This window comes from Cariama cristata, unplaced genomic scaffold (genome assembly GCF_000690535.1).
Source record: "Cariama cristata isolate BGI_N322 unplaced genomic scaffold, ASM69053v1 scaffold29862, whole genome shotgun sequence".
Classification (NCBI taxonomy): Eukaryota; Metazoa; Chordata; class Aves; order Cariamiformes; family Cariamidae; genus Cariama; species Cariama cristata.
In genome coordinates, this window is record NW_009606007.1 from 1 (window position 1) to 13,645 (window position 13,645).

General features: G+C 50.6%; 1 protein-coding gene across 1 annotated transcript in view; it reads right to left on the bottom strand.

Annotated features, from left to right (window-relative positions):
- Nucleotides 1-98: 98 nt before the first annotated feature.
- The window catches only part of CREB3L1 (cAMP responsive element binding protein 3-like 1), a 19,338-nt gene continuing 5,791 nt past the window's right edge, over nt 99-13,645 (bottom strand). Inside the window, exons 3-11 of the mRNA XM_009696211.1 lie at nt 12,495-12,573; nt 11,370-11,530; nt 10,604-10,753; nt 9,741-9,799; nt 7,786-7,854; nt 5,324-5,423; nt 1,259-1,379; nt 537-783; nt 99-135 (exon numbers count right to left, since the gene is read on the bottom strand). Coding sequence (XP_009694513.1) covers nt 99-135; nt 537-783; nt 1,259-1,379; nt 5,324-5,423; nt 7,786-7,854; nt 9,741-9,799; nt 10,604-10,753; nt 11,370-11,530; nt 12,495-12,573 — 1,023 coding nt within the window. The remainder of the gene's footprint in view (nt 136-536; nt 784-1,258; nt 1,380-5,323; nt 5,424-7,785; nt 7,855-9,740; nt 9,800-10,603; nt 10,754-11,369; nt 11,531-12,494; nt 12,574-13,645) is intronic.

The following is a 13,645-nucleotide window of genomic DNA, read 5'->3' on the forward strand; positions in this document are numbered from 1 at the left end:
GTCTGAATGCAGCGTCCTCTCCTGCCAAGTCCCCTCAGTTGCTCGGTGAGGAGGGAATCCTGCAATCAGACAGATGAGGCCTTGAGGTCCAGCAGCTGCTACAAGTATTCAGCTGTCTCACTGGAGCTTGTCTCCCTGGGAAAAAGAAAAGACAAGGCATCAGTCAAGGTTCATTGCAGCCTCCTATGCAAATTCACCTCTCTGTGTGCCTAGCTGGTTTGCTCTGACCAGGATGGAGCCCTTCCCCAGGGCACTGCATGACCAGCAAGCCTGGGACCACCTGAATCACCCAGTCCTCCTCAGCTTTGTGCCAGTGGGCCCTTGATTTATGGAGTCCCAAACTTTTGCTCTAGCAAATAAACTTGGTCCTATGCTCCCTGCCAGCACTGGCCTCCTCCAGCCACTGCTCTTTAGCTAATTGCCTGTCCCGGGCAGGTCAGCTGTCCTTAGCTTGCAGCAGAGGGGACATGCCTGCTGCTCGCTCCCAGACACCATGCTGTGCTTTGGGGCTTGAAGGGTGGCCCCCACCTGCTTACCTCTCATGGAATTGCTCTTTGAGGTGAGCGAGAGTTGGGTCAGTTTGGTTCTGGTCAGGACCCTCCAGCTGGGATTTGCTCAGATATTTGGCCGTCTCATGTGTCCTGGCCAGATGAGGCCTTCCCTCCTCAGATTGCCCTTTTTCAGCCTCCCACCCCTCAGGATGGTCCATGGTTAGGAAGGAGCTATAGCTCTCTTCTAAGGAGCCAGCACCCTCATCGTAGAAAAGGAGGCTCCGTGACTGAACTGGAAAAAAAGGAGAGCGTTGGTTAAACAATGTGGACAAGGTCTCTTGCAGTGGGTGTGGGTCAGGGTGGTGGTTTCAGGACACGTTCACCCAGCTAAGACACCCTGGTCCACGTGTAACTGTGCAGGAGGCCTGCTCTGCAGGATACCCACCTCCCCTCAGCTTCAGGAGGCAAATGCCCCCCCCGGACACACAGCAGAAGACTATCAATCTGCCCTGGGACTTTTCCCTCATGTTCCTTCCCTTGACACTTGTCATGTTTTGGGACAATGGTTAGCAGAGAATGACAACAGGCCCACACCAGGTGCTGTTATCAGTGTTTCTACCACAGACAGACCGGGAATCTCGCCTTGCCAGAGCCCCAGCGTGTGGGGTAGGCACCGAGGGGAGGATGCTACGCCTGAACCGGGAGTGTCGACAGAAGAGCTGGAAATGGTTTGACAGGGTGAAACGGAGGAACCATGTTAGACTCACTCTTACTAGTTGTGTAAATGTCTGGTGCTGGTGTTGCTTTCACTGTCTGTGATGCTGAAGAGAACTCCGGGAGACAGGGCATCACGGATCCCAGGATGAGAACAAAGCAGAGTGCCAGCACCTAGAGAGGAGATCAGCACAGAGTTAGTGCCGGTAGCCATGAGAAAACACTCCCCCTGAAGCACACAAACACGAGGCTGTCTGAGAACATTCGGTCAGGCTGACAACTGGGTCGCTCTGGTCCCCCAGGGAGGGACAGGGCTTGCTCTGCTCATCTCTGCTGTAATCTAAGAAGGGAAGTCTGAAGCTTCCTCGTGTTGCTTTATTTGAAGTATTTCTGGTTCAATGGTGAGAACTTGCCCATTCGCTTGATGAGAGATGGTGGAAGGCATAGCTGGGGAGCAAGCTGAGAAAGAGGGAGACTCAACAGAAGGGATGAACTCTGCCTTGACCAAAGGAAACCTGACCATTGGCTCAGCAGGAGCTGTAGTGGGCTGTAAGAAAACAAGTTCACTGGGGGAAAACTGTGAGGTACCACAACACATAGCAAAGTGAAGCTACGGTCCATACCAGGACAGAAATGACAGCAGAACTGCAGCCGCCTAATACCTGATAGCAAGGATGGAGAGTCCAAGGAAAGGGTTAAATTTATGCTTGACATGCATGTATGCAGGACCATGTGTCCATGCCTTCTGCTAGCAGGCAGATCAGTCAGAGCTACTGGGCAGTGATAAAAGGAGAGCGGCAGATGAAAGCTCCCTGGAAATCCCCCTCTGGCAAGGCTGCACCTGTCTGTAAATTCTGCCACAATAGTAAAGCTTCAGAATGAGATGCCAGTGCTGATCATGAGGGACTCTACAGAGTTTAGGGAACTACCCGTACAGAGCAAGAGGGGACACACGGGAAATGATACAGAGCCAAATGCTTGTTACCTGAACACCCGTGTGCCATGGGTGGTACATAACGAGCTGCCACCAGCTCAGCGCTCAGACTGAGCACGTCAAAGACGCAATGCATCTGTTGGTGATTTCTACTGCCTATGTATAAACTAGCTAAGTTTGACCTGTGGGGACACCTGTGGGGACAGCCAGCAATTGCTTGACTGCTTTTCAGAATAGCCACCTATTTCGGAACAGCCATGCCTGAGGAACGCGCAAAGCTGGTACATCAAGGTAACTTTGTACCACCAGTGGATTCCAGGAGATGTGGAAGATCAAATAATAGCACAGGGATGCTATGTGAAGGGGGATTTTAATTGTCCAGACTCTTCATGGCTGGTTTTAAAGTAAGGAAATAAAATGTGGACAGCATAGACACTGTCGAAGCACATCATCACGCATACAAGGCGTTTAGAACCCTTATTCCACAAAAACAGGGAAAAAACTAAATTCTAAATAGATGTTGCTCGGAATTATCACAGCCAAACACACAGCTTCTAGAAAGGGGAGCCAGCCCTGTGAAGACTGTTCTTTTTTAAAACAGAACAGGCTTTATGGGCTGGGAAAGAGCAGTATACTTAACGTCTTGCTTTAACATGGCTTTCAACTGAGGCTTTGCTAACCAGCATTGTTTTTACTCCGTTTTGTTTCAGGTTAACTCTGACTGATGCTCTGATTCGGTTCCAGTTCAAACTCTGTAACACTTCACAATAATAACTCTTGGTTTGACTCTGAGTACCATTCATCTCACAGCTTTTGACCATCTCGCCATTTGACCTCTTAACAAGTGAGGGAAACTAAGCTAGAGGAAACTACTGCAAAACCAGTTGGAAAGGTGGATGCAAAATTAATCAAAAAAAGACATCCTGAGAGTGTAGTTATCAAATGGTTCACTGTCAAACTGGGAGGAAGTAGCAGATGGAGTAGCAGAGGGATCCGTTATGGGTCTGGCAAGATTCAACATTTTTAAGCTTGACTTGGATGATGGATTGTATCAAATCTGCAGATGGGAGAGACTACAAACAGACTGGCTTTTGGTCAGGATTCAAATTCAGAATGATCTTGACCATGGGGAGAAGCGGTCCAAGAGAACAGCGGGCAGATCCATACAGACAAATGCCCAGACCTGCTGAGACCTGCGAGGTGGCAGGACTGATTAACAGAGGAAATACGTCAGCGACTACGTGGCCAGGCAGCTGTTCTACAGAAGAGGATCTGGGAGCTAAAATGCAGCACAAGGTGGGCACAAGTTGGTGTCACTTTGCGAAGGGCAAATCTCAGCCTGGGTAGTATGAACAAGCTTTCTGGCTGGTTCTGTACTGGCCTTCAGGTGGAACTCTGTGTCCAGCTTTGGGCCCCTTACTTCCAAAAAGATGTGAGGCAATCGGAGAAAGTCTGGAAGAGAGCTCTGGGAACAAGCAGCGATTCAGCAACTCAGCCTACAAGGTAAGACTGAAGAAATTGTAGTGATTTAGCAAAGCAGACTGAAGGGAGTTGCTCGAAAACATTAGTTTTCAAATATGTAAAATGCAGCTGCACAAAGGGAGGGTAAATTCATCTTGCTTACAATGGGCAGAAGAAGTTGTAATAGGCTTAGCCTGTTGCAAGGAAGATTGAGATTAGATAGCAAGAAAGCTTTATCAGGGAAAGATAACAAAGTACAGGAATGGTTCGCCTGAGGAGGCTGAGGACTGCTCGTCACTGGAGGCCTCAAGAACTGGCTGGACAAACATCCAGGAGGAATGACACAAGGCAAAGAAAGAAGGGTACTCTGCCCCACTCCCCTGCTGCAAGGCATGATGATTCTACATCTCTGTTGCGATAAGGAGTGCTGTATTGGGAAACGGGAACTTGGAGGTCTATGAGAGGAACTGGCCAAAGACAGAAAAGCAAATTACAAATTCTTGAAATGCTTCAAAGCTAGGAAGCCTGAGAGAGTTGCTGTGCGGGCTGGAACGAAGGGAGCAGCAAGGAGAGATAAGACATTGTTGGGAAGATAAATTAGGTATTTTATCAGCCTATAGCGCAGGGGATGCGTGGAAGGCACCTCTCCTGGACGTGCTCCTTCCAGGTAGTAGCGATAAAGAACTGCTTGCTGGAGCCAGGGGTGCTCTGATGAGCCGCTGCATTAAGGAGCAGTGAGTCACTGGGCCCAGCTGGGTCACACCCGAAAACGTGGAAAGAACTTGGGAATGAAGCCACAGAGCAGCCAACAGAAAAGACAGATGGTCATTAAAATCTGGTCTGGCACGGGGGCAGCAAAGAGTAGCAAAAGTTTGAGCAGATTTTGAAAGGACTAAGTGCTGGAACTTACAAAGCAGGGGCTCTGGAACCAAGGAAACTGATTGAACCAAGAACGAAAAAACAAGCACTGAGGGTGCTGAGAAAGTGGGGCAAGCACATCCCAGGGTTGAAGGTTACATTTTTACTATGGACCAGAAAATTTCCCCCTGGCAAAAAATGAGATGAAGAATAAGCAATTGACTCTATTTACAACCACACACTGGCATGCCCCAAAACTCCACAGTGAAGCTGATATTGCTTAACCATGATCCTCCACTATGAGAAATGAGAGGCAAACAGGGATTACCAAAACCAAAGACAACCCCGACTCATTTTGGTTAGTCAAAAGGGCAAACGAAGAGAATTCCAGCTGGATTTAATAAAGCCTGATGTGCAGGTGTAGCAAGAACAAGATGCCATTTCTTGCTGATAAACACAAGGTAATGCCCACTGGGAGGAACATTTGAACTGTTCGTCCACTCTGCTGAGTTAAACATTAAGCATTATCAACTCAGCAAAAGAAAACTCTACCCATTACGATGGAAGCTCATTGAAGATTTTTGCTGAATGGCCGACAGCTAATGAAAAGCAAAGAAAGTGCTGTTTTATCCAAAGAGCAAGACAGTGAAAACGCAGGAATTATTCTAACGCTGTATCATAAACAACTGACACTACCAACGTAGGTATGACACAGGGCCCAGTTCTGGTGACTCTTAACACAAGAGGAGAGAGCAGATGTAACTGGCAGCAGAGCCGGGCAGCGGGGAAGAGGGCAGAGACAGGCAATCGACAAAGCTGTCTGGGGAAGCACGGCCAAAAAGGAAGATGGAAATGAAGCTTATACCATTAGGCAGGTCCCGGTCTGCGTGGAAGCCATTTTGTAAGGTCTGGAGACTTTCCCAGCTACCAGAGCCTGCAGCTTCTGTAACTGCTGGAGCAGAGTCCTGGGATAGGAAACAACCCAAATCAAAACTTGATAAGGAAGCAGCAGCCAGTAAGAGATGCAAGAATACCACTACTCCCTTCATATTTTACCCTGATTTTTCCTTCTTGTGAAAACAAGTATCTCCCCCTTGCTATATCTTGCCCAAGTTCTCTGACCAAACAGGCTTGGGAAGCAAGAAACAAAAAAGAGTGAGTTTGAGATCTAAAGTGTGCAGAAACTGCGGCAGGGATGCCCCAAGGTGCTGTTACGTTGAGGTAACACCCTCCGTCTCCTCACCAGTAGATCCACCACAACTTTCACCGCAGCTACGCACCATTGTGAATCTCCCATTCATTTAGGGCTCCTGGGTGCCTCAAAGCCCAGCCAGTCATCTCCCAGAGCAATGGAGAGGCAGGCTACCATGAAAACCAAGCTCTCGGATGGAGGCTAAACTTTGTAGTCAGGTCAGACTTTGAGCACAAGCCCACCTCCACCTCCTCCCACTTCACTCAGAGGCACACACTCCGCAGCTTGACCTGTGCCCCAAACCATATGGTGGAGAAAGAAATAAAAAACAGTTGTGATTCCCTCCAGCTTCTTCAGCCTTGGCAAACTCTGCAGAGGGATGTGGGCAAAGCCAAATTTTGAATTCAGCAATTAATTCATTCTCTGGCTGCCCTGGCTGGAACATGTGCTAAGGTCTCTCTGCCCCATTTAACTGAACATGGGCATCGGGACACATAAACACAAAACAGTGGTAGGTGTGTTACTATGAGCCACTGAACCCTTCACTGGGCTGGTGAAGAAATCTGGGATGAGGGAGACTACAGACCACACAGTTCTCAAGGGCTGCAAACTACTGAAATGCAGGCTACTTCGTACTTCCCCTTGGGAGCACTGACTATTTTACACAAATATGTTTGAGCTTTTATAAAATGCCCAGTCCTGGAGCCAGGAGATTGCAGGAGAATCCCAGCTTTATCTCTTTCCAAATCCTCTTCTGCTCCTTGTACATATGGAGAGAAGCACAGAGCGTCCCACTGGCAGTGCTCATAAACCAAACCCAATTAGAAAGAACACAATGTCTATTTGGAAAAAAAAAATATCTCCTGGCTTTTAGGCCAATCTTCTGATTTTGCAGGGTGGGGCTCATGCCTTTTCAGCAGCGGGGCTGCCCACACTCCTCGAGAGGCCAGGCGGCAGGCTGTGCCCTGTGGATGAGAGCAGCTGGGCAGCCATGTCTCCGGCAGATGGGAGGGTCCGGCCACTCGCACACCTCAGCCAGACCATGCCTGACAGCCCCCGGTCCTGACAGCGAGGCCACAGCACTCATGTCATGGATGGGAGGAAGGATGGCAGACCCTCAAGGAGTACTCCATGCGCTGTAGTGGCAGTGGGGGACACACACACACACGGACTGGCTCTCTGGCTGCGGTTCTCCTTTTCAATTCGAGCTGGGGTGATAGAAATGGGGCTATAGAAATGAGCATCATCAGCCCTGCAGCTGACCCTACCCTTGCTCACATCTGCTGCACCCAGTAAAAGGGAGCAGAGCTGGGCCCTCCTCCAGCTCCTGCTGTCAATCCCCACTGCAGGGATGGGAGTCATTATTATTTGCTTCCAAGGAAGCAAATTCCCCTGGTGATCAGTTGGCCAGCTCTGCATATTAGAGGCAAAAGCCCTCACCAGATTCTTGGGTGAGGGAGCCAGGGGCCTGCATTGGGGCTGGGGGAGCAGCTTGCTCCTTTCAGGTGAGCAGCAGCAGCACATGGGAGGGAGATTCTCCAGGCTTGCTTTGCAAGTGGAAAAGGCAGGACAAGAGCCGGGGAACCACAGGCACAGGGAGTTGCCCTGGATTTGGTGGGAGCTGGGATCTCTGCCTTTATGAGCGAAATGGGCTTTCCCTGTATTCACCACATTTGTTCAGCTTTTTCTCAAAAGAAACCTGAAACAGCCACGTTATGCCCAGGGCTTTGTATTCCTCCAAAGAGCCCAAGCGCAGAAACAGTGGGTCTGAGAGGCTGGTGTGAGGGGCTTCCCTGAATGCAGCTGCCCTAGAGACAGCCAGAGGCCTGGAGGGCAATGGGGAGGGCAGCATGAGCCCAAAGGGCTGCAGGGAGAAGAAGGAAGAGATGTGAGAAATGCGCCTTCCCTCCCTCCCCTCGCTGCGGCGCAGCCTGGCCGTCCCAACACAAACATTCCAGGCTCGCTAACCAAACCCAGCTGCCTCACTGCTGCCACGGGCTGAAAACCAGCGCCTCGCCAAGCAGCGCTGGTCCCACCAGGAGCTGGGGGAGCCTGCCTTTCTCTTCTTGCTCCCCTGGCTTTCCTTCCTGCCCAGCCCACCCTACCCACAGCAGGTCAGGTCCAGCCTCTCTTACCTGTTTGCGTTTTCTAAGGTCTCCACTTTTTTCCAGAGTTCATTGTTTTCTGTTGTGTATGTCTCAACCCTGCCGGAATAAAACCCATAGCCAGTTAGTTACAAAGGCCAGACAGATAAAGAAAATGTAGTTCTTGCTTCTCTTGGGGTGTGGAGGCTCAGTGGCCTGATCCATCACCTGCAGATGTGGTCCTGGAGCCAGATGTTCCTGGCCCATCTGGTTGCAGCCAGCCTTCATGGACCAGGGATGACATTGCGAGTGGACAGTTACGGGTGACATTTCCCAGTTTAGGCTCTCCCGAGGGCTGGGAGCACCGGTAGCACCCACTTACAGGCCGGTCAAGTCAGGACAGATCCAAAGCTAGGCGGGCATTTCCATCACTTCCAAACCCCCCTAAGGAGCACGGAGAAGGAACAGGGGGGCAAATTCAAACCTCTCCCACTCGGACTGAGAACCTGCCCTGGCTTTACGCCTTTCGGGTGCCCAAGTTGGGTGCAAAGGCCGGGCCAGCCCCGGCTGCAGGCACTGGAGGGCGGCAGAGAACCTGCAGGCTCCCTCCGGCTGCTGGCGACGGGGAAAGCGGTCGGGCTGCACTTGGGACGGGGGAAGGGGAATGTCTCCAGGTCCGGAGGGACACAGCCTGATCCTGCTGGAGGTTTCCAACACAGCCTCCGAACCAGGCGTTCCGTGTAAAAAAAAACTGGGCTTGCAGCAAAGGTGTCAAACTGAATGGTGAAGGGCTCAAGTATTGACAAACCAGTTCTTACAGAAAGCCAAGTTGACCAAAGACCTATTCCATTAAAAAAAAATTCCCTGAATGCTGCTTTTGGTTCATATTTAAACCTGGCATTGTTTGAAAGCCATCTGTCACAGCAATGCACTAGCGTAACAAACCGCTGAGTACATACAGGCACCACAGCCACGGCTGGGGAAGAGGCCCCAGCCCAGAAAGCCCTGGACCTGCCACTTGATCGAGGACTGCCAACAACTCCCCAGCCCCGGCTGGGGGGGATCTGGGTGTCAACGTGGGACACCAGCTGGAGGTGATGTGCTCTGATGCCTGGATGCACACATGCACGCCCAGGTGCTGCTTATGGAAGGGCATGAGAACTCGAAGATGCCTTGAGTCATCTGTTTTTATTCAGCGTTTCTGTGCACTTAGAGAAGATAAACAAATAGCATCAGGGAGAAGAGTTAATTAAATTTGGGTTTGGGGGTTGTTTTTTTCCATTTTGCTGATCTCAGGTGGTGTTAATAACAGGGAAGAAGATGGTATTTAAACAGAAATGCGAATTTGCACCTGGATCCTGGCATTCATCTTTGCCTGGGAATGCCCATCAGGGGCTGATAGTACAGAGGGGATCACAGGATCAGGCCCTCAAGAGTTACTTTCTACTCTGTCAGTGTCAGGTGATGCCACCTTAGGCTTATGCCTGCCATACACGCAGGACCTCGGAGTTGCAAGGAGAAAAACAAAGCTCATGCAGGGAACTGTGGAAGAGGAGGGAGTGTGGGGAATAACTGTGGTGCAAGGTTTTTCTTGCTGTCAAACGCCTGTGTGTCCACCCTCATGAGAATAAAGGGGGGAAAGCCATGGTCAGTGCCCTCAGAGGGCCTGCTGCTTATGGGACAGACAAAATAGAAGCAACTTCTAGTGGGGAAACATGACTCTTATCCCGAATCCCACCTTGTTGGCAGCCAAAATGGCCTGTGTTCTACAGGGGACCAGCCAAACTAAGCAGTTGGAAACACAAGGTTTCTAGAGCAATCTATCCTGCAAGAGGATTTCTAGGAGGGAGGGGAGTAGGGGCAGGATCCCAAATCAAACTTCTGTGCAGCCAGCCTTGCAAGGAATTGTACTCTTTGAGCAATTCAGAGACAAAAACACTAGAAAGGGGTGCTGTGCACAGACAGGGCGCCTTTTTCAAAGGTAAGACTGAGAAGACGACACTTACTTTTTCTCTAGACACTCCACATATTCTTTCTTCTTCCTGCGACTCTCCTGAGCAGAGATCTGTAGAGGGGCAGCCATCAGAGAGGAGTCAGTATCATAAGCCTCTAGACATTTCTTTGTGGCTCCCTCATCTTGTCTGTTCCCTGCACACACAGTACCCTAAAGGTAAATGGGAAAGCCGCCTTCCAGTCTGCCATTCTTACCGGTCTCCAGGTCAAAAATGGGAGGGATGGATGCTGTAGGTATGCAGCCTTCTTTGGCCTGTAGACCACAATCGTTTGTTGCAGTATGCCTGACCCCCTCACTGCTGAGAGCATCTTTAGGGTTGCCTTGAACTCCTCTGACTCACATGGGTACGTGCTGCGGCCATCTCGGCAGATTCTGCCCCAGACCACTTCTGAGTCACTGGGTGACTAATTCAGGGTCTCATCATTTCTCCCACGGGATGCTTTCTAATCACAGTCTAAAGTCTCACAGCCTCTGCCTGGCTAACGAGCTCTGTGCATCACCCATCCTGCACCGCGCAATGGTTCTTGTTTCCCTGCCCCGACAGCAAGGCCTGACCGGGCCGGTTTGTCTGATCTGTGACACCTTAGCTTGTAGGCTCCATCCCAGGCCACACTTTCCCAGGAGCTGGGCTGGAAGCCACACTTCCCAGATACAGCTGCATACATAGCATGCATGCAAAGATGCCCCATGGCATCGTTTCTGTGGGTTGAGAGGCTCGTGCCAGTGTAGCAAAGGCAGGATCTTCCACCTTTTCTGAGCTGCACTGCAGCTGAGGAGGGAGGGTAACTACAGCACTGGTCAGCTGAGGATGCTCCGGAATCATGGGAACTGCATGGTTACATTTTTTGCAGTCACCTTGTTCTTGATTTTCCTCCTGACCCTCTTCAGTGCTTTCTCCTCTGCTTTGGTGAGGGGCAGCTTGGTAGGAATGGGGTAGCCCTCGGCAATCAAGGTGCGTTTCTCCTCTTCAGTCAAGAGCAGTGGGCCAGAGGTCCCTTGTAACTTCTGAAACAATCAGAGAGCAGCCGTCAGTCTCAGCAAGGAGTTCTATCCCCGTGATCCTCCTTAAAGCCTTGCAGAGCAGCTAGGGGTTCAGCACAAATAGGTGCAGGGCAGTGCCCTTTCCTGCTCTCAACCTGATCCTGGGGGCACAGCTCAGCAGCTGCCTTTCTCTTTCACTTGGGAGGGCATCTGCTCCTTCATGGTGAGGCTGGCTACACACTTGCACTGCAGGACCCCGCCAAAGAACTCTTTGGGGTGATAGTTAAAACACAGTCTGGTTATGGGAATTCTCAGTTATTCCTTTCTCTTCCATTAACCTCCTCAGAAAGTCCTCCAGTGCATAAGCCACTTCCCAAAGTACGGGGTGAAAGACAGCACTTGCTAAAACAAGTTAGCCGCTGGTAGGCATTATGCAAGACTCATTGCGTCTCTCCTCACTCCTGTGAGCACCATCCTGTCCCCACATCCCTGTGCTAAGACATCACATTGCCTTGCCAGAGCATTTCAGCTTGGAGACCTTAACAAGGGCAGGATCACCCACATGAGCCTCGGGAAGCCTCCAACCCCCTCTGAGCACCAAGGAGCCCCGTGTCCCAGTGACGTCCTGCTGCCTCCTTACGTGTGGTGCTGTGAGGAGAGGTGAGGAGGAGATGGCAGTAGAAGAGCGAGCAGCAGGTCGGGCTGGGCTGGAGGGAGGCAGGGACCGCGGGCTCTGAGATCCATCACTGTCGCTGCCATGGCTGCTGGGTGGAGTTGGAGGCATCTGCACCAGGTCATCTACTGAGAAACAAGGAGATCACATCAATGGCTCTCATGTCAGCCTGTTGGTACAGGCATAGGGCCCTGAGCAGCAACGGGAAAAGGCACTGACATAACACAGGACTGAAAGGAGAGGGTGATGAGTCTCCCAAGACAGGGTGGTCTGAGAAGAAGGCTGGACTGAGTACTGCCCAAGACAGAGGTGAGGCTGACCTCAAATGTGCTAAACTAGGAACTGCAGGAGTCAAAGAGCTGGCAGGGGCTTTGCCAAGACACTGAAGGAATTTACAAAGCAATAAGGTACTCCGGTGTCAACCGAAATGGAGTACAAAGCCTGTGATGTTTTGCTCCATAGCCTGTTCACAAGCAGAGGAAGCTCTGTACAGGAAGCTCTGCGAGAGAAGAGCTCTTCCAAAAGCACTGCAGGGCTCACACACTTGCCAGCACACTTGATCCAAAGGGGCTCCGCTCACTCACTTGGTTTCCAAGCACTTGAAAACTGTCCCCACTTTGTACTGTAGAGCCCTGGGGGCCTTAACAGAGGTGGGAATATGTCTAAGGAATGTCTCTCTGTGGCAGTGGGAGTTCCTATAGTGCTTTCATTTGTGCATCGGCAGATTTTCAGATGCTTGGGTTTCTTTCAAATTAAACTGGATCCTGAATTTCCTGACTTTCAGATGGTTGTTTTTGGATAACGCTACAGTCTTTCTGAGGATTTTAAAGGCACTCCTGCATATTTCCAACTCTGAAGTAGCCTGTTTTGCCTGGGAGTCCCAGTCTGAACAATTCTGTGCGTGGCTGCTGGTCCAGACACTGATCTGAGTTGGAACAGTGCAGCGCTTGCTCCTTCATTGGTCTGTGCCCCAGTGCTACCTGGCATGCATGGCTCTGCTCTCAGGTGTTGTCTTCCCTCCCTGTACAGTAATGATCTATATCTGAGTAATATAGAGGGATATGAGTCAACCAGCAAATTCTATCTTCTTACCTGCAGGTACATTTAGAAACTGGTTCACCTCTTTGGGTTCAGCTTTGATCACAGGTGCTGGAGTCATTTCTATGGGAGTCTGCGGAAGAGAAGCAGAAAGAGCTCTTGGGTGCTGCCACCTCCCCTGCCCAGAGGGCTCCCACCAGTTTTGTTCATAGCCTCTGCTCCCCTGCTCTCTGACCTGCCCCATCTCACAGCTCTGCCCCAAAGCAGCCTCTCACCACACATAACAGAAACCAAGAGCCCAAACGTAAGCCCCCTGAAGTCTGTGTCGCTGGGCACACAGAGTGCAAACACACGTTGGCAGAGGAAGAGGCAGTGGCAGATGGATATGCTGCCAAGCAGCGCACTGAGCATCTCCAAAAGGGAGATGGGTTTTATCCTTGGCAATTCGTCCCTTGCTAGACCCAGACAGTGCAATTTAAACCAACCTATGCATTACCATGGGAAGTCCCTCTTTGATCTGCCTTCATTAGAAATGGGAGTATAGAGGTTGTACAGAAACAGAAACAGAACAACCCCCCCTGTCCTGCTCACATGATTTTCACCAGGGCCACTGGGCAGCTGTTTCCAATCGGAGGGGACTGAGAGTTAAATAAAGAGTAGATTTATTCCCATCTGGGCTATGCTGCCCCTCAGCTCCCTGGCTCGCCAGCCCCCAGCCCACCGTAGGCTGGGGGAGTTTTTACACTAAACAGACACATTGCAAACTCCTCCAGACTGTAAACACAGCTGAGAGAGCACCACGGTACCGCTGCTGAGCACACACAGCAGATCTTCGAGGGCACAGCAAGTTCAAGCTGTGTAAATAATGGAGGAAGTTTGTGCACAGTTTTGGCTGCAAGTACCCATTTGTTTTGGATGGTTGTTTAAATGGGAAGATGCTCAGCATGAGTGAAAAAAAAAGAAGTGAACCCCAGAGATGCTCTACTGTTATCTACTGAGCTGCTACGAGATAGCCAAGGTCTCTGTGAGACTGGTCAGACCTTCCCATCCAACATGGCTGGACTCAAGGCCAGCTGAACTGATCCCCCAACTTACACCCACGTACCACTGGCATAAGTGAGCCTCATTCAGACAACCAGACTTCTTAAGGACTTAGATATGACCAAAAGACTTGGCCTTTTGTTTCTTAGAAATAATAATTCCTG